Source organism: Drosophila mojavensis, unplaced genomic scaffold (genome assembly GCF_018153725.1).
Source record: "Drosophila mojavensis isolate 15081-1352.22 unplaced genomic scaffold, ASM1815372v1 contig_136, whole genome shotgun sequence".
NCBI classification, from domain to species: Eukaryota; Metazoa; Arthropoda; class Insecta; order Diptera; family Drosophilidae; genus Drosophila; species Drosophila mojavensis.
The window spans coordinates 11,317,675-11,339,900 of record NW_025318667.1 but is presented as its reverse complement, the minus strand read 5'-3'; the positions used below and the strand labels follow the sequence as shown (position 1 = coordinate 11,339,900).

The following is a 22,226-nucleotide window of genomic DNA, read 5'->3' as shown; positions in this document are numbered from 1 at the left end:
TCACCTGCACGATACACACACACACACACACACACGTACACAGAATCACCTATACAAGAGGCGACGAGAGCCGCTTAGTTTGCATAAAAAAGAAATTAATCAACGAGCCCATCAGACACACAGACACACACACGCACACATAGACAACGGCTCAAGCTGCAGCTTTTGAGCCACTTCACTCCACCTCCAACTCTCCACTCAAGTTGAGCTGCTAATTGCAATGGCAATTGCTTATATATATGCATGTGTGTGTGTGTGTGAAAGAGAAGCGACAAACACTGTCACAGTGGAGCCATTAATTAACGTAAATGCAAATGTAAATTTTAAGAGAATTAGAAATTCACAAAGTTTACACTTTAATATTTAGCACATTTTATTAAGAAAACTATTTAGACATACGAAAATATATATAGGGCATATAATAATAGAGCTTATATCAATATACATAAATCCAAATTTCAATTATTATTACCTATTAATTATGTTAGAGTTAATTATGTTTATTATGTTTAATTTGACTGGCAATAAAATAATCATGCATGATTGTCTGCATGAAAAGCTTGAAAATAAATATGTCTTGCCTCACTGTTAAGCACGACTTTGTCTGCGGATCAGCAACAAAGGAAACACAGCACTAGTGGACGGATGAGCGGGCGAGGCATTAAGAGAGAGAGAGAGACAGAGAGAGAGGCAGCGCGAGCTTAAGTCGAGCAAGTGGCAATATTACCGCAGCGAGACCGTCAGCAATAACAACAACAACAAGAACAGCATCAGCAACAACAACAAGAGTAATAAACAGCAAGCTGAAGCTCGCACAACGCTTGACTCTCCCACACACTAACATTCTGACATATATACACACACACACACACACACACACACATCCATATGTACATGTGTATGCAAGACAGATAATCTGGCTGCTTGAAGTGCCAACTGTTATTGTTGCTGTGGTTGATGCTGTTGTTATTGTTATTATTATTTTAATTAGCGTTGAAATGTCATCGTCATCACTTACCATGTTGTTGTTAGTGTTTCACTGTGCCAAATTGAAGTTTAGCTTGTCGCTAGCCTGCACTCCAGCACTGCTCCCACACACACACACACACACACACACACACACACACACACACACACACAGAAAGGCATACGCTGAACGAGCAAAAATAGCGCACGCACTCACTCGCACTCGCACTCTACACTCTACACTCTACACTCTACACTCTGCACTCTACACTTTACACTCTGCCGTCTTCTAGCTACGCTCGCTCTCTTCCTCTCACTCTTTCTTGCGTCAATCTACATACATTCGAGTTTTGTTTGTTAGAAACTTCCGGGCGATATTTCTTTTGCACTGCTTGCTTTCTCTTTTCTTGATGCATTGTTGTTATTATTATTTGGTTCGTTTATTAATCGTGCATGCATGTGCACACACACATGCATGTGTGTGTGCGTGTATGTGTTTATTTGTATTTATTTATCGCATATTTTCTCTGCTTTGTGCCCTGTTCGCGTAATTTGTTTAATAAATGTGAGAAAGAACTTTTGGCACAGCTTTTGCTGTTGGTAACTGTTATTGTTGCCGCTTTTTTTATTCGCGTCATCTTATTTAATTTTGCATATTGTTGCCGTCGCCGCTGCTGCTGTTACGTTCTGCTTTGCCAACTCTTCTTTGTGTGCGTGCGTGTTGTGTGTGTGCGTGTGTGGCTCTGTGTGTGTGCGTGTTGTTTGTCTCGTTGATTTTTACACTTTTGTTGATTTTTCCCATTTGCCCCTTTCGTCAATTAAAGTCGCGTCAAGTTTGGGGCCAAAAGCCCAAAACGGATTTCCTGCCACCCAAATGGCGCCTTCACACAACACCACCACCAACACCAGCCTCCCCGCCCCCTCCCCGCCCCTCTTCCATGTCCCTTTACACACACTCGACCTCGCGGCAAACGGTCACACTCAGCTGGGCCATTAAGTGCCTTTGATCTTTTACACAGACAGACGGAAGCAAGGCAAAACCAAAAGCCAAATTGCCAAATTGGTAACGTACACCACTAGCCATTTATCTATATACACTCTCTATGTGTATGTATGTGTGCACAGAAATGTATTTTCTTCATTTTTTTTAAATATTTTAATTGACAATTTTCTCTTTGGCTCTTGTCGCTTTGTTGTGACAGTTGTTTTGATGTATTTACACACACACACACACAAACACGTAGAAATACACACACACACACTCTTATGCTATTGCAAATTGATAGCGCGAAGCTTTTGTGTGCCGCATTTTTAGCTTTGAAGCGCCATCTGCTGGGCATCGGCGGGGTCACGTCCCCACATTCCTTTTGGCAAATTACATTTTGGCTTAAATTAACCATTTTCATATGTTTCCTTTGAGTATATTCTTTGTACTTGACTTTCTTTCGAGGCGCTTGCGAAACATATGAGAAAAATATATGAAAAATATGAGATATTAAATAAACAATTTAAGAGTTATAAGAATTATATACATTGTATATAAATACAATACTAAATTTCTGGTAATAGTCATTTTAAAAATATTCGATAATTTCATTTAGCTTATTCCATTTTTTTATTTTTTTTATTTTTATTTTTTTTTTTGTCTTATTACAAAGTATTCATACATATACAATTCCTACTTATTTTTATTTTGTCAAGCCTTAGTACGGAAATATATTAGATGTTTTAGAGTCTTTTACTAAAATTTAGATGCAGTCCCACTCAACTATCTTTTACTGGATATTATGAATCATGCATATATACACTAAAAACCATATATATATATAAGATCATATCATATATTGTACGTATATATATACCAAAATAGTCTACTTGTGTTACCCTTTACCCTTTCTTCTATATCATAAACAAAACAAAAAATAGTTTTCTTGTATAAATAAAATATTATAGAAGAAACAGAGTGACTTTTCAGATAAGCATATATATTACAAATGTATACACATATAAATACATACAGATATACATAAGTAATGTATATACATACTTTCATCTTGATTGAACTCATTTCTCAACTACATATAAACAGAATTAAGGAAATTTAAAACGATAGAAGAAAAACAAAAACAAAAAAAAAAAAGAATCAATTCTAATTGAATTGAATGCAAGACGTAAGACAATTGCTTGCGCCCCTCTATAAGATGGGAACTCAATTTCGATTTACATATTGCAATGTAGCAACAATTGAATAATTATGCAATCGATAAATGTGTTTGGGCACCTTCTGCTAATTGCTGCTGCGATGATGATGCTCGGCCAAACGACTTGTCCGTCCATTGTCCGTCGTCCGTCAGGCAACGTGTTGCGACTGCCCTTTGATATTTGAGACACTTTGCTAATAGCCTCTGGCTGCCCCTGCCCCTGCCCCTGCCCCGACCACTGCCACACAACTGCCCCACTTTGTGGGCTGATAGAAATATTCTTAATTGTGCGCCGTGCGCCATGTGTGCGGTCTCTCTATATGTTAGGGAGTGTGAACGAGAGAGACAGAGAGACAGAGAGAGAGAGAGAGAGAGAGACTAAAGAGAGGGGGCCAACTACCTCTAGACCCTGGCCAGACAAACTTGCTTTGACTTTGCTTTGATTTTGCTTTGACGCACATTTTCAACACTGCTAAAAGAAACAACACAGAGCATGTGCCAGCAATGGGGTATGCTCGACTAGAGCATACGCTGCATGCAGCACAGATATTGAGCTCGTGTAATCAGTTTGCTATCATTTCAGATTGATTGATTAAAATGTTATATACATATATATCTATATACATACATGTATGTACATATGCTCTGCTGAAACCAGTATACCCTCTGGCTGGGCTGGGCTATGAGTGCCCAGGCTTGTGGCTCAGCCGAATGCATAACTCATCCCGCTGCAGCCGTCCAGCCAAGTGCCCCAAAACGCCGCCCCGACGAGCGAGCCCGCCCGCTGGCGCTTGTCCTGCCACGCCCAGCCTCTGTCGCTGCCTCTGCCGCTGACTCTGTGCGGCTTTGCCGCATGTGCCGCATGCTGCATGCCACTTGGTCGCATTGTCTGAGGTGTGAACGCCGCCGACACGAGAGTGCAATTGCTGCTGTTGTTGCAGTTGCACTTTAGAAGCACCAACCTCCTCAAGCCCCCCTCGGCCCGCCCACTGCCCACTCACCCTTCCGCCCATTCACACACTCAATCTGGTTCGCTTTGATTTTTGTGAATTTCGGTTTTTTCACTTCATTTTTTTTTTTTTTTTTTTTTAAATTTAAAAGTCAATTAAAGCAACTTGACAAACGAAACTGAGTGCCACTCGAGGGGTTAATTTACTGTGTGTGTGTGAGAGTGTGTGTGTGTGCGAGTATGCGAGTGTGTGTGGCTGTTAAGTTTGTGTCGCATTAAAGCGAAATTAGCCGCAATTAAATTTAATAAATGAGCAAAACTCACCAAATAAATACAAAATCTCACTAATTATAATTGTAATTACAATTATGTGTGTTTGTGTATGTGTGTGCCTGGTATATATTCGTAGCAAATAATCATATGCTAGATTTTCTGCAGCGTCACATGGCAATCATCGAGGCGATCGTGCCTAAAAGCAAAGCGAAGAGATGCGGATACACAACGAGAGATACTTTATAGATAGATATAGATATATATATATAGATATAGATATAGATATAGATATAGATATAGATATAGATATAGATATAGATATAGATATAGATATAGATATAGATATATGATATAGATATAGATATAGATATAGATATAGATATAGATATAGATATAGATATAGATATAGATATAGATATAGATATAGATATAGATATAGATATAGATATAGATATAGATATAGATATAGATATAGATATAGATATAGATATAGATATAGATATAGATATAGATATAGATATAGATATAGATATAGATATAGATATAGATATAGATATAGATATAGATATAGATATAGATATAGATATAGATATAGATATAGATATAGATATAGATATAGATATAGATATAGATATAGATATAGATATAGATATAGATATAGATATAGATATAGATATAGATATAGATATAGATATAGATATAGATATAGATATAGATATAGATATAGATATAGATATAGATATAGATATAGATATAGATATAGATATAGATATAGATATAGATATAGATATAGATATAGATATAGATATAGATATAGATATAGATATAGATATAGATATAGATATAGATATAGATATAGATATAGATATAGATATAGATATAGATATAGATATAGATATAGATATAGATATAGATATAGATATAGATATAGATATAGATATAGATATAGATATAGATATAGATATAGATATAGATATAGATATAGATATAGATATAGATATAGATATAGATATAGATATAGATATAGATATAGATATAGATATAGATATAGATATAGATATAGATATAGATATAGATATAGATATAGATATAGATATAGATATAGATATAGATATAGATATAGATATAGATATAGATATAGATATAGATATAGATATAGATATAGATATAGATATAGATATAGATATAGATATAGATATAGATATAGATATAGATATAGATATAGATATAGATATAGATATAGATATAGATATAGATATAGATATAGATATAGATATAGATATAGATATAGATATAGATATAGATATAGATATAGATATAGATATAGATATAGATATAGATATAGATATAGATATAGATATAGATATAGATATAGATATAGATATAGATATAGATATAGATATAGATATAGATATAGATATAGATATAGATATAGATATAGATAAATACAGATACATTGTCATAGATACTGTTATGCACAAATTGACTCAGATATAGATACATTTCCATAGAGACAGATACATTGTTGTAGATACAGATACAGCTGAAAGCTGAACGTGGCGGTAATTTTGGTGTGTTTTTTTTTTTTTTTTTTTTTTTTTTTTTTGGCGCAAATAAACACGATTTGGCACTTGAGCCTCCTCCATGTGAATCGCTATGGCTTTGGCTTTGCTTCTTCAGCGGCTCGTTTCGAATCGTCATGAATCGAATAGCATTTTAGTTATTTAAATATGCTTTGGATATGTGAACTATTGAGGGTATAGTGAATTGAACATTTGAAAGGCGTATGAAGACTGAAATTCCTAAAAGATGCAAGTCTATCTATGTATCTATATATAATATAGACATTTATCTATCTGTATCTGTATCTATACAGAGAGTCTGATTTCTAACAAAATGGTATGTCTATGTATTTACATATGGTATATCTATATCTATCTGCATCTCTATTCGTATAAGTCTAGTCACAAGTATCTGTATCTCTAGAGATACACCTAGATTTAGATCGATGTGTCTATAAAAGTGCTTTCCATAAGAATTGTATCTATCTATCTATATTCGTATGTGCCGTTACCAATGTATCTGTAAGTATCTATCCTTATCTAAAATTGCATTCAGTATCTATATCTATTTTCAAATCTTTGTTTAGATTTATCTATAGCTAGCTTTATATCAGTCGGATTTCTATTCCACTCTACGCGCAGATCTCAGAGCTATATCATAACGATTCAGTTTTTTTGAAGAGCATTCGGGCGTCGAAGCATAGCCCCATTTTTCTAGTTCATCATTTGATTCGATTTATTTATTCATTTATTTTTTTTATTATTATTTTTGTTTTGTTTTGTTTTGATTTTGATTTTTTGGCTATTTTTAGCTGCTTTCACTGCTCGATGTCGACGACTGCTAATTATGCAGCGCACATTCATTGAGATTCCGATTCGGACTCAGATTCAGATTGAGATTCGAGTATTCATCAACAAATATTCATTTGAAGTGGGCACTCAACGATTTGAGCACGTTGGCCAAACAGTTGCCGACCTGTTCGATTTGTTGCCAATGATTGATTGAATGAATGAGTAAGTGTGTGAGTGTATTCACCTGATAGTCAATATTCGCTAGACAGCGCTTCGTAATTTACATTTGGATTTCACAGTGAACTCAGTCAACATTCATTCGATTCAGTAAAATGTATTCATTACATAAGAGTGAATGCTTGTATGAGTGTATTCATTGTATTCACAGTCCAAAAGGTTTTTACCAAAAACTTTTTAGAGAATTGCCTTAAAATTTTTAATTATTGTCAATGTATTCATTATATTCACACTTATTCACACTGGATTCCAATACGCTGACTATGGCGCTCGAATCTATTCATATGAATCTTCGGATGTATATGAAACGTTTTTTAATTTTATGCAAGTTTAACGAATCAAGTGAATGTATTCATTATATTTGAATGTATTCACTTAATATACACATTATTAATTAATTAATAGCTACTTTTATAGATTATGCTGAACGTGACTAATAGGGTATATGAATAAATCCAATTCGGATTCACAATATATTCACATTTTTAATCGCAGAGCTTTTGCGTGCGAAAAATATCTTGAAATTAGTCGGATCTACGACGAATGCATTCGTGTTGGGCAATTGAAACCTGTACCAGGCAATGCCCAGCTGTTGTTCACTTGACCCGCAATACAAACACACACACACACACACTCACACACTCATACAGACACACACACAGAGCAAGAGCTACTTTGCTGTGCGCTGAGAGCTCACGATGCGACTTTTTGTTTCGGCTCCACTTTGGAGCAGCGGAAGGCCGAGCTGCGAGGAGGGGGCGTGGCAGCACGCTTTGTGTGGTCGCGATTAGAAGCATGTACAAATGCGAGAGAGTGTTTAGCTGTAAATTTGCGTGAGCCTCAGCAACGAGGAGCCAAGCAGCGCAGCGTTGCTCGGCTCGGCTCGCCTCGTGTCGACCCATATCAGCTATTGTTTAGCCTTAATCAGTTTATAAATACTTCGTCACTTGCATTTCTATAGAGCTGTGCGTTTTCACATTTACACATTCAGCTCAGACACACACACACACACCAGCACACACACACATGCAAGTACACACAATTCCTTACAGAATACAGAATTTCGCGCAATATCGAATTTCACAATTTCAAAATTCTTGGTAAATCAACAAGCGGCAGCGGCTGCTGATTGCCGTTGACATGCCACAGCGGTTACTAAGCGGCGAGCGAGGCAAGAGGGCATGCCAGCAGGCAGCAGGCTGTAGGGGGCAGAGAGGGGGTGGCCAAGGCACTTGGAGGGAGCTGACGGGCTAAGGAGTCTGGTAACGAGGCGAAAGCTAATAAATGTAGTTTCCAGTTTGATGTGTGCTGATTGTTGACATCCTCCGCTTCACTCGCCACTCGCTTGGCGTAGGGTTCACACACACACACACACACATGCAGAGAAACACACAGACACACATACATGCATATACTCCTGTGTATTGCTTCAGTTGAAATCTCTCTCCCTGTCTTCCCTTCTCTCTCCCTCTGTCCCTTTCGCTTATTGTGCTTGCAGCATTTTATGCGCTAACAATGAGCTTTATAAATTTCTTATGCATTATGTAATGCAGAGCATAAGTTGACCTATGAAGTATATGCATAAATACATATATGTATATAGATATATGAAATATATTTATAATCCATCAGTTCTTTATAGGCAAGCGAACCTAGTTTCTATTCTCTCTCTCTCTCTCACTCTCCCTCTCTCTGTCCCTCTCTCTCCCTCTCTCTCTATAAAGCCTTGATTGAACTGTTCTATTATATCAACAATAAATTTATCGCTCGAGTATTTACATTTAAAAGATTTCCTATTACACTAATCAAAGTTCAGGGCATTGTTTGTATATTGAAATATTATATCTGTAAAATTCCAACAATGCCCAGCAATTGCCAACAACTACAATATCGTATGACTCTCTGGCACGTATGCAGCTCATGCATCGTACAATAAATATTTACATGTCGAGGGTATTTGCGGTTCGCATAGCTCACGCGTGCTGCAGCCCCTCCCTTAGCCCTACCGTAGTACCCGCCGAGTGCCGTTTGTTCTCTGCAACCCCTTATGGGCCAGCCGAACAGTCGAACAGCCGAACAGCCGAACAACTGATGAACAACTGATGAACGCCTTGAAACAATGAAACATCGAGCAGAAATTAGCGCGGTTGTCTGTCAAATTTGATTTTGCTTTGATATGTCACTCCGAGGAGCGATCCCTCGACCCTCGCTCCAACCCAGCAACCCCCCCATTCTCTGCTGCCGTCTATCCGAACGCCATAACATTGCGAGCTCAGCTCAAGCTGAATGTGCTCCGAGTCTGGTGGGGCACAAAATGAGGCGCGGTCAGGGTCAGATCGTTGGAGCCGACCGCTTGTATAAGGCTAATAAATGCGACGACCGTCTCATATAGAAAAGGAAAAGCAAACGAAATCAACTGACTGCGGAATACTCTGCTCGCAATTCAATTAAAGCCCTCATTCAAATCTCAAAACATTTTTAAATGACAGTAAAATGGATTTTCAATATACATATATAATTATATAATTGATAAGTAAGATCGATAACGATAAACGTGGATTAGATACTACGCGCAGATATTGTTGCGTACTACACTATCGATGTTCATGTATATATATACATATATATATCGATAAGAAGCTCAGATTTAGTACTACTTGCAGAAATTGTTGCGTACCACATAAAGTATATTTTTGATCGATATCCATCTATCGATCGATGACCGATAAGTAAATTCAAGTCCAATATATCCTAATTTTTATATAGACAGCTCTTTCCTTAATTATCTTCGATACATTTGTATCGATTCCAAAACAAAACATATATCGACAGTATCTAGTGATAGCTATCGATTAAAGTTTATTCTGTTATTGTTTAGATTGATTATAATATCCATAAACACATTTGGTACACCGATAACTAAACGTATGGCATGTTATCGATAACAAATGCATATATATGTAGCTTCAATTGGCTATGATTGCATTCAATATCAAACCTTATCCACTCGACTAACTTTTCCTTTATGTACAATTGTTTGAAGTCTCCTTTACATTCGTTTCATTCGCAGGATTTCCGCAGCTGAAGAATTTCGCTGGCACCGGAACATGTTTAACGGGTAAGCGAAACTTGAATTAAAATCTAATTAGGAAATATTAAAGGAAGCGCCTAAAGGTAGGCAATGAACGGATTGTCAAGTCGAGTCCTGGCAAAGCTTTGCCACAAGAACTGACCCACAGAGGGCAGCAGCAACTCCTTCTCTCTCTCTCTCACTCTCTTTCACTCTCGTTCTTTCACTGACACACGCACACACATTTCCGTTAGTCTAGCTGCACGCTAATTAATGGGCATTCCGGCGCTTCATTTCGTGTTGAGAGCTCCTGGCGAACTCATAAATCTTCCAAATTGCTAATAAAATAAACAATTTAGCTTAAAACAAGCAACAACAAAACACAAGAGAGAGAGAGAAAAAAACTAACATACACACACTCCCAGGCACATATGTGCGTGCGTGTGTGTGTGGCTGAAGTCAACTAATGAAATTTTCATTTCCATTTTCATTTTCATTTTGTTGCATTCGCAACGGGCAATAAATATTTTCAACATACGTTTTTATACGCAATTTACACGCACATACATCTCGCACACAGCCTCCACACATCCTTGACGCAAGCACATGACATCCCTGTCCCCGTTTATGTGTAAGTGTGCGTGTGTGTGTGAGTGTGTGTGTGCTTTAACCCTTTCGGCACACACATGCCCGAAAACAAACGAAAGGCAAATAACAAAAACAAAAACAAAACAAAAGTGAAAGAAATTGCGAGGCGCACGTAAACTTATCCAATAAGAGGCGCACACAAAATCCAATTGGAACAAAGGGTTGCCAGAGCTGGCGTGCAAGTCCATGTAGTGGAGTGTAGTGTGTAAATTGAATTGTTTGTCTTAGCAGATGCAATCAAGTGGAACGGGCCGAGGAACGTCTGCAGCTAATTCAATTTGAAAGCAGCGCATTCCGATACATATTCGATTATCGATAAATGGGGATTGAGAATCTCCAATCAATATGAAATAGATAAAGTAATATATTGATAAGAGTGAATCAAAGAGCGAACGTCTGTTGTCATAATCAAACTAATATTAGATCGATAGCACAATAACATAAACGATAACAATCGATAGCGTATATTTATAACAATTAATTACTTTCAACTTTTTGATGGTTTGTTCAAGCTATGAGCTTATTAATGTATTGATCATAAAAGTTAATATGAGCTATTGATATAACAGTATTAATATTAAAACCGATATTAATCGATAACATATATTGAAAGCAAACATTAATCTTTGATGTTTAATAATTAAATTTAGCTGAAATTAATCGAATACGAAAGAAACCCATATGAGTATATCGATAGATCGATAACAGGTATTGCTGGGCAATGATATCGGTAGGATTTCATTTAGCATTAAATTGTCAATGACTTCTAGAATATACCAAAATGAATCTCTGTAATTATCGTTAGCTCTCGACATTAACTACTTACAGCTATCGATAACTTTAGCCAATATATCGCTTATCGAGGACTCTTGCTTCAAGACTCTGCTAAGGCCAGTTCCAACCAGCTCAACTAGCTGTTGCTATTGCTCTCTGGGCCTGGTTAATTGCCATTTTGTGTTGCCTCGCGCACTTGTCTCTAATCTCTAATCTCTGGTTAGCACGAACTTTGCCACTTGCCAGCGCATTCTTGGCAATTCTGTTTTGTTTTCCATTTTTTTATACCCCTCCTCCACGTTTTTTTTTTTTTTTTTTATGCAGGCCAGAAGTGCGCTGCTTAAGTATTTTAGTAGCAGCCACTTGACGTTCGCATTCTTCACTTGCAACAACAACAACAACAGCAACGGCAAGAAGAATAAGAAGAAGACGAAGTAGCAGTAGAAGAGGAAGAAAAGCAGCCACTTTTGAGCCATTTGCGAGCGGATAGCAAGACGAGCTCCACACAAAGGCGTCAAGTGGGGCAATTTCCCTTGTGTCTCTACTCTTCACTCGGCTTAAGCAGCAACCAGCGAGAGAGAGAGAGAGAGAGAGAGAGTGGTGGCTTAGAGAGAATGCAGTGCGCCACGCTCCATCTCTTCTCCACTCTCTTGTCGGCCTTGCCTTGTCTTGTCTTGCCTGATGATGCACTTGTCCCGGCTAAGATTTTAATTGGCATTTTTTTTGTGCAGCCCCCTCCCGCCCCCGGCAGCACCATCTCCCCACGGCTGGCTGTAACCCTTGCCTGGCCGCGCTGCTCAGCCCTGTGCAGCCTTCGAGCGTGTCTAAGTTTTATTTGCTGGCCATGGCGAATGCATTTGCGGAGCTGGCAGCCCACGGCCTCTGCTTTGCGCTTAATTGAAACAAACACATGCAACGCACACACACACACACACACACTCATATTCACACATGGTCACACTCACATACGCTTGGCACACGTGGAACCAATCGCATTTCGCATCGCACACCAGTTGAGTGAATCTTTGAATTGTTTATGAGCGTCGCCAGTGGGGAAAGGGGTAAACGTGTTGACAACTTCCTCCTCCTCTTCTTCTTCTTTTTCTCCTTCGCCATCCTCTGTTGGCTGACAACCTGTGGAGGGGTTGCATCTATTTATTAATATTATCGAAATGGAAGGCAATAATGAGAGTCACTAAATGAGAGTAATCAAGGGGACGTAGGAGATTCCAATAGGAGTACTTGTTCGTTCTAGTTCGGGACAATGAGCTGACTTGACAGAGATCGTCAGCTCATGCCTTCCATCTGTTCGTACATCTTTCCTGCCGTTCGTTTGACGTGCTCCAATCCCCAATCCGTCTGTTCGTCATTCCAGCTGAATTTCCGCCTTTATATCCGTTCACATGCATGTACGTCCCATATCTTTCTTGGTCCATCTGAGCATACGCCTAGTTGTGCGTCTCTACATCCACCTTTGCATGTGTATTTTCATTCTTCCATCCAAACGTCCCTCCATCTATGTTCTCGTTTCTCAGTGATCCGTGCGTCTGTATGTTTATCCGTTCGTCCGTCCTTCTATCAGTCCATGCGTCTGTTCGCTCATCTATCTATATGTACATCCATCCACCCGTCTATCCATCTGGCAGTCTGTCCGTCCGTCCATCCGTCTATCCATCTATCCATTTATCCACCCGTCTATCCGTCTGTCCATCCATCTATCCGTCTGTTCATCCGTCTACCCGTCTGTCCATCTGTCTATCCGTCCATCCGTCTATCCATCTATCCGTCTACCTGTCTATCCGTATGTCCGTCCGTCCACCCGTCTATCCGTATGTCCGTCCGTCCACCCGTCGATACGTTTGTCCGTCCGTCCACCCGTCTATCCGTCTGTCCATCTGTCTATCCGTCTGTCCATCTGTCTATCCGTCTAGCCGGCTATCAGTCCATCCGTCCGTCCGTCCGTCCATCCGTCTATCCATCTATCCGTCCACCCGTCTATCCGTATATCCGTCCGTCCACCCGTCTATACGTTTGTCCGTCCGTCCACCCGTCTATACGTTTGTCCGTTCGTCCACCCGTCTATCCGTCCGCCCGTCCGTCTATTAATTTGCCCGTTCGTCTACCTGCCCCTCCGCCTATCCGACCATCTGCTTCTCTATCCATGTATTAATCTATCCGTCTGTCTACCATAGCGCCCGTTCCTTCGTTCTGTCCGTCTCTCTATCCATATATACATACATGTATTCGCTGTCTTACACTTGCGACTGTTCAGGATAATCGCCAGTTCGGCAGGATAATCGCTATTCATATTTGAGTTATGTTTTTGGATTGACTTCATTCACAACTTCTTCAGGCACATTTCCCCTCTCTCCATTGCCAGCTCACTTTGTGGCTCACTCACAAAAAAAAATAGAAAGAATGTTGAGACATCCAACTGATTCACTTAAGTAAATGAATTAGTTACAAATACATTCGTAATCGTGTTCAAATTGAGCAACTGAGTGTGTTAATGAATCAATTGCCTTTGATGGCTTATTTGGCTGTTCAGCTAATGGCCCATTTGAGTTGGCAGCGCTTGGCAGGTGCACTAACCAATTGCCACGCCCACACCGCCCACTGATCCACCTCTGTGTGTGTGTGTGTGTGTGTGTGCTGTGCTCCATGTCCGGATGTTCAGATGTTTCGTTGCCCGCATCCGTGTTATTTCCTGCACTCGTTACCGTTTGAGGAGATTTCACTAAACCGAAACCTGAGCGCACACGACACACACACACACACACATACACAGAGCCACACTCACACACACAGGCACACATGGTGTTAGTAAAAAGTGAAAGAGCAAAAAGTTTAGTGCAAAAATTGCGCTCTCCTCTTGGCCCTTCCCTGCTGTAAAATGCTTTGCACTTAAAGTTCGTTGGGTTCGCGTTGAGTCGTTGAAGCGGAAAGGTGGCTTAAAACAATTGGTAGTTGAGGTGGGGTGCAGCAGCTCTGGTGGAGAGTGGGCGAAGGGGGGGCAAAGGGCCAACAGCAATCACGTTAACCAACTTTGACACAAAGGCAACGGCTAAAACGCTTCAGCCGTGGGGCATGCGCCAAAGCGGGATGGCAAAGGACTTTGAATATGATGGAGTGAGGGGTCAAAGCACAGCCAGCGTGACGGTGAGAGAGAGAGGGGGGGCGGTAGGGTAACAGCATAACAATGGCCGACAACGACAGCGACGACGACGAAGACAAAGTCACACGGCAAGCAAGGAATCTAATTAACAATTTTCCATTGAGTGCGCAAATTACGACGAACACCCAAGCAGACCAAAACGGCAAAGAGTGGGAGGAGGGAGGCACGCAGCGAGAGAAGAGAGAGAGAGAGAGAACAAGTTCAGTTGAAGGCGGGCAGCGAAGCTATGCATGGCAATTGAGGAAATGAGAAAATTACGTCAGACAACAGAATTTATGCATATCGATTCTATTTTGGGCTTATTTTTTGGGTTCCGCGATGTTCGAAGAGGGGAGTGCGGAGCGGTATATGGTATGGTATGGTATGAGTTGGATATGCGTGGTATAAGTGCGGTGCAGCAGATTGAATAGGTAAGAATACCAACTGAATCTCATTTGATTAACCTTTAGAGGCAAAAGCTTTCGCAGTCAACGCGTTTCAAGGTTTGGAGTAGGCCTATTTCATCGCATCGAATATCATAGAGGGCATAAATAGATTCTTTGCATTTGAATTGTCTTCTTCTTCTGTTTGTGATTTTATTCGATTCTAATACAAAGTCAAATTGATTGTTCTTATATATTCTATGAACATCAGTAGTATCTCACTTGGACTTCGATTTCTATCATCTGTCGCTCTCTTACTCGTTTCAACTAACTTCCAATATTTTTCTCTGTCAGATTGTTTCAACATATCTTTTCCTATCTCACTTCTTTCTATCATTATCTTAATCTCTCTCTTTTCTCTTGCTCTCATCCTTCTATTCGTTGTCTCTACCTCTCTCTCCATCTCTCTCTCTCTCTCTCTCTCTCTCTATCTATCTCAATTTCTTTTCCTCTTCCACAGTTCTCTCTATGTGACTCTCCCCTTCTCTCTCCTTCTCTCTCTCGCTCTCTCATTCCTCCGCTCTCTTTCTTCCTCTATCTTTCTCAATCTTGTTCCACCTCCCTCTCATTCACTACTTCTCTCTTTACCTCTCATTCTGTCTTTCTTCAACTTTCATTTTCAATTGTGCATCAAGCAAAGTTTACTAAAAATACTTCCCTACGAATTTCCCATCCCATAAAAGTCTAACCGTACATTAAACAAGTATATATACATAGGTATATATACTTTATATATTTTTCTGTTACATCCATCTTCCGATGTTCTTCATAGGAAATATGCTGTGAGAATTCACTCCAACTCTTACTTCTTGCACTGAACACAAATCTCAAGTTCCGTTTTAATTACGCTGTGAATATTTTCGTAAGCTCTCCTACTCACTCTACCTGTCTCTCTGCATTCGTCTCGCTTTCTGTCTCCGTGTTGCCCTATATTATATTTTGTATATTTCTTATTTGATTTCTCAAGCAAATAATTGAATTTAATTTCTAATTAGTACAAATAAAAAAGAGCTGGCAAAAAGTCAACAAATGCCAAAGCCACTGCCACTGAGCGTGAGCAAGATGGCTAGCTAGGCAACACCCTCACACAGTCACACACTCACACACTCACACTCACATGCATAGAAACGCAGCCACTTTGACGCTAATGCAAATTGCAAATACTCCTCCCCTCGCTTGGCGACAGCGCTGCCTTCGTTGCTCTCGCTGCTGCTGCTGCTGCTGCTCAGCCACTTTATTAGCGTATTTTGCCTTGCAACTGTTTATGCGACACACACACACACACACACGCAGACATATGTACACAGTCAGCGCGTCAACTCACACATGAGCCACGAATTAGTCATTTTGTTGGTTACTTGATGCATGTCTCTGCCCCACTCCCACAGCTCTCCCCCTCTCTCCCCGTCTCTCTCCCTCTCTCTCTCTCTCTTTCTCTCTCTTTCTCTGTGCTGCTCTCGCCCACCCACACAGACAATAAACGCACACACACTCACACTCGCATAGACACTGCGGCTAGCTGAGTGAACCAAAATGGCGGCCAAGCAGCAGCAGCAGCAGCAGCGGCAGCTGGCAGGAGTCGGCAGGCAGGAGCCGGCAGCCAGCAGAAAGCAGCAGCAGCTATTTCCACGCTGGGCGACATTTTTTATGCGCTTTTGAGCAAATTAGATTTCCTAATTAAATTTTCTAGTGAAATGCGCATAAATTTCATAAAATTCACTTCATGCTGTTGGGCGTGGCGCGTACCAGTCGCCTCCTCCCTCTCTCCCTCTCTCCCTCTCTCCCTCTCTCCCTCTCTCCTCTCCTCTCTCTATGTCGCTGTCTCTTTCGGGATGCTGTCGCCTTTCATTTGCTGCAACATTTTTCGCTGTGGAATTTTCGTGTCGTCGTCTGCTTAAAGTAATTAACTAAGAAAATTTTAATTGCTAATATGTTGTGATGCATGTGCGTGTGCGTGTGTGTGTGTGTGTGTGTGTGTGTGAGGGTCGCTATGTGCTGGTGCTGCTATGGCTGTGTCTGTGTGTGGTTGTGTGTGTGTGTGTGTGTGGCATTGGCCTGCCTCGACTTTTATGTTGGCAAAACTTTCAATAATAAAGCTGGCTACATATACATGTGAGTGTGCATATACTCGTGAGTGTCTGTGTGTGTGTGTTAGTCGGCTTCTGTGTATGCGTGTGCTCATTAAAAGTGCGCTGGGCTCAAGTGTAAGCAGAGAGCAAGCGAATTTAATGTTGCCTACTTTTGTGCGCGTCTAACTAACTAATTTCGCACATTTGCTCATCAGCATAATTGCATAATTAGATTTATGCAACACACAAACATAGTGTTGATTAGCGTCAGCCAGCGCGTTACATTATTTATAACACTAATTGGACACGCATTGAACACAAACAAGTCGTAGGCCATATCGATAGATCTTACGTTAATTTTTGGATAATTGCTGATTGACAAGAAATCTAATTGGATAATACATTGAATTAGTTAATTACTAGCTGGATGGGCGATATTGAATGGGCAGTGGATTGAAATTGAAAGTGAAAGCTGAAGTGTTAAAAATTTTGCTAGAGAACATTCAAGGTTAGAGTGAATTGAAGACAAAAAATGTGCCCTTCAATATTGAATAAGAATTGAATATAAGTTGAATCAATGACGTTTAACCAATCAAAATATTTTATGAATGATGACTGTGAGTGCGAGAAACTTGGAAAATACAGTTGAGCTTCGCTAATTCGTACTCCGTTAAATCGAGAACCGTGATAAATCGAAGAAATTTCTATTCCCTTTAAAGAAATTTGCTCTCAATAATTTTCGATAGTTTGAATTTCTGTGTAAATCGAAAAAAAAACAAAGGATCGCCTTGCCAATTCGAATTATCGGAATTCTATTGTGTATTGAATGAACTACTTTATAGATTGAAGTTCAATACTGATTAGCTGAAATTAATATATGAATGAATATATAATATGAATGAATAAGAATAATAATATATGAATGGAAATACAAATATTTCTTTGAGAAATAATTGAAGGAATTTTTAATGTAATTGTGAGCAAGTAATATTTTTCCTGTTCAATATTGAATAGGCATTGAAGTTGAAGCCATATATTTTTTTATTTATTTTATTTTTTGGTAATTGCAATGGTTAAAATTATAAAACTTGTATAATATTAAACATTTTAAAAAAGCATATTGAATGAATATGGCATATAAAAAACAGATTGAAAGTCAATATTGAACAGGCTTCTGGTAAAAAATTAGAAAAAAGAAAAAACTGAAAATCGAATTGAATTTTAATCGACGCTTTAAATGGTGTTAAATATGATATGAGGCTATCATACGAACAGCAATTAGGAGCATCAACAATTGGAGTTAATGCGAATTAGAAACGAATTGAAGGGCTCAGCACACACACACACACACAGGCACACAAATTGAACGTATTCAATGCGGATATTGTCTGTTTGCTTGTGTATGAGATTTTAGGCAATTGCCTTTGCCGCATTTCGTCTGTAATTCAAGATGCCACAAATCGCATTCATTACACTGCGATTCCACTTCAGTACGCTGCACTCACAATCATTCACGCATCTTTAGTGGAAACAAAAAACAACAACTATACATATGAATACGTATGTATATATATACATACATATTTATGTATATTTGTGAGAAGGATACACGTCAGCGCTTCACTTGAACAACTCGACAGCGACAGCGACAATAACAACAACAACAACAACAACAACAATCGACTACATAAATATGCTTCTGCTTAATTTTTCATATCGAATTTCAATGCGAATTGGTTTGGAGTAAAGCGCGCACACATGAGTTTGCTGCATGTTTTCAGCGTCTTTTTCATGCCCCTGCTGGTTTCTTTTTGTTGTTTTACTTTCCTACAAAAAAACAAAAACAAAATCAAATAAAAACCAGCTCTATTTGCTATTGGATTTTTGCCTTTGTCTTGCGCTCTCTATCCTCGTGTGTGTGTGTGTGTGCGTGTGTGTGTTAGTGCTTGTGTTTTTCCGGGTGCTTCAATCCTCATCGATTTGCCTATTGAAAGGCAGCCACAAAATTTGCTGGCCTCGGAGGCTCGAGGCAAGTGGCGCTGATCGGCGGCTAGACGAGATCCCCTTCAGGCAGCGAAAAGTGCCTGTCAACACGCTCATCATCATGCTGATCATCATCATCATTATGATTGTCATACTCGGCAGCCGCTTTCACTTTTCCCCAGCGCTGCGAGGGTCACGACGATGTCAAGTGGTGTCTTCCTTGAAGCAGCCTGCGAAGGAAGTGCGAAACTAGATACAATTATTAAATATTTAAAATAACATTGTCAGCCAGCCAGCCAGCCAGCCACCAGCTAGCACAGTCTGTGGAAAGAACAACAAAAGAGATACAAACTCAATTCAAACTAAACTACTGAAAACAGAAGCACTCAAAGTCGCGCTTCAGCGACGCCTCAAATAGGGGCAGCCAGTCGTTCTCCCTCTACCTCTACCTCTACCCCTGCCCCCTCCCTCACCCTGTGTGGGAGGAATTTTTCAGAGTGTAGGTCATGGGAGCAGCACTTAAAAAAAAGAAAAAAAAAAAAAAAAAAAAAAAAGGCTGTGAACTAATTCTGACAAGGAAATGAACAGAGCGAGAGAGAAAGCAAGAGAGCGGAGAAGAGCTAAAGTTGAAATGGAATTGAAACTAAGTTGGTAGTTGAATGAAAACAAAAGTTGAGCTTTAAATATTGAAGAGACAGAAATAGAGCGGAACAAAAAATGAGAGTGAAGAGAGCATAGCTTATATTAAGATAGATAGAGAGAGACAAAGAGAGAGAGAGGGAGTGGGGGTGGGATTGAACTGAATATTGAAACATTGAATGGGTTTGCTAATTGATGACTATAAAAGATTGAAGTATAGAAAATCAATAAAAAGAGAGGAAGAATGGAAGTAGAGAGAGAAAGAAAGAAAGAGACAACATTAGTTCAAGTACAATTAATAATAATAATTTAACTGAATATACGACTGAATTGAACGTTTAGGTGAGAAAGTTGAAGGATGGAAGACAGCTAAAACAGAGATTGAAATTGAAAATCAAATTGCTTTGAAAATGAATTGAATTGAATATCAAATACAAGTCGAGCTTTGGAGTAAATAGAGCAGATGTAGAGCTAAACATTGACATTGAAATAATAATCAAATTGAAAGTTGAATGTTGAAATTGAGATTGAGATTGAAATTGATATGCGATGAATACCAAATTGCCCATTGCAGGTTCGTTGGCTGCCAAGGACTTTGGCATGGATGGCTTAAATGGCTTCGGTGTTGGTCCCGGCCTGGGGCCCAATGGCAAAAAGAAGAAGAAGAAGCGTCGGCACAGCCGCACCATATTCACCAGCTACCAGCTGGAGAAGCTGGAGGAAGCATTCAAGGAGGCCCATTATCCCGACGTCTATGCCCGCGAGATGCTCTCACTGAAAACGGAACTGCCGGAGGATCGCATACAGGTGAGTCATCCAGATCGAATAGAGCTGAGCCGAAGACGCGGCCAGGTAATTTGATCCCGTTCGCATTCATTGCGCTTAATGAATTAACGAACTAATTACATCCTGCTGGAGCGAGGTGTTGTGTTGGCAAAACACAAAACAAAAGCCCAGCTGAAAGAGGATTCCATTTGGGCTCGGGATGTTTGCGATTGAAGGCAAGGAATTTGCATTTCCTTTTTGTCTCGTTGTCTTTGTTTGGATTTCTCTGCGCTGATTTTTCACACCTCCAAGCGCATTGTTGTCAGTGCCTCGTCCTGCGTCCTGCGTCCTGCGTCCTTCCCACTTGCTTTCTGCTGCACTGTGCTGCCATCCTGTCAGAGTCCTAATAGGCAATCAACCTCAGCAGCCGCTCAAGTGCAGCTCCAACAGTCGCTGCATATATTGAGCCAGCCGAGTCCTGCCAAAAAGCACTCGGCATAGCCGCGTCAGCTTGCCATAGGGGAGGGCAAGGGGCGAGGGGGAACGGAGACGCAGACAGAGACTCGTTTTGGGAGGCTTCAAAAAATCAGCTACGTTTGCGAATATATAATTAAGCATTTTAATGGCCATTATTGTTCTAGCTAAATGTCAGCGACGGCTGTGCGAGCGAGATGGCGCACTACAGAGCGAGGCGGCGGAGGGAAGGGAGGAGAAGTGTAGTGTGAGCGAGAGAGATTGCGTGTGTTTTCATCGAGTGAACTTGAACGTCGACAAATTGCCACCCTTAAAAAGCTTACGCTCTCTCTCTCTCTCCCTCTCACTCTAGTGCTCTACCACTCTCGCTCTCTCGCTTGCTCAATGTGTTTGATTAGCACGAAAATTTATACGAAAAGTACGCAAAAAAAGAAGCAAAAATTGTGTAATTATGGCGCAGTTACTTCAGCCAACCCCTTTCCCCCTCCCCCTCGCCATCTGCCCTACAAACGAAGCGAATTTGCCCTTTTACCCGCATTGAGTGCGCCACTCACGAAACGGGTAGCCGCCTTACCGTTAGCGGGTATGAGCAAGGGCAATGGCAACGGCAATGGCAACTGGAACGGGCGAGCTGCAGGCTGCTCCCATTCCCATTCCCATTCCATTCCCATTCCCATACCACATTGTTCGCCCGTTCTTAGGGAAGCAGCTCAAGGGCCGAGGCACTCAGCACAGACTCAGCGGAAGACTTGACTTGCAGTGCGTCGACTGGAGGGAGGGTGTGGTGCTCAGTCGGGCACTACCGCTAATATCGGTATGTGTTGGCATTTAAGGCGATTTCATATCTAACTATCGATTGCCTAAGCTGCCAGAACAGAAACCTGTGAGGTCTTCAAATCAAAACAAAATTCAATATCAACAAAAATATCGCTAGAATATCGATACACAGACGTAAATATATCGATGAATATGGCTTATTCATTATCAAGCTGATAATGCTGACAAACAACCTGTACATACTGTATTTATTGATGTTGCTTTTAAATCGATAAACACAATATCGATAAGCAGCGCCAAGGAATCTATTCGATATGGAGTAAAGGCAAAATCGTTACCTATCGCTCCAAGTAAGAGTAATACATTTGAATGTTATTCTTTGCTATGTAAATATTAATACAGTTGGATCGATAAATATCGACAAACACTATTATCAAGACATTATCGATA

General features: G+C 40.0%; 1 protein-coding gene across 2 annotated transcripts in view; it reads left to right on the top strand.

The window, feature by feature from the left end:
* The window catches only part of LOC6585229 (homeobox protein B-H2), a 58,003-nt gene that overhangs the window by 1,627 nt on the left and 34,150 nt on the right, over positions 1-22,226 (top strand). For both annotated transcript variants that reach the window (XM_044010937.1, XM_044010936.1), the window contains exons 3-4: positions 10,051-10,098; positions 20,335-20,567. In XM_044010937.1, the coding sequence (XP_043866872.1) occupies positions 10,051-10,098; positions 20,335-20,567 (281 nt within the window). The remainder of the gene's footprint in view (positions 1-10,050; positions 10,099-20,334; positions 20,568-22,226) is intronic.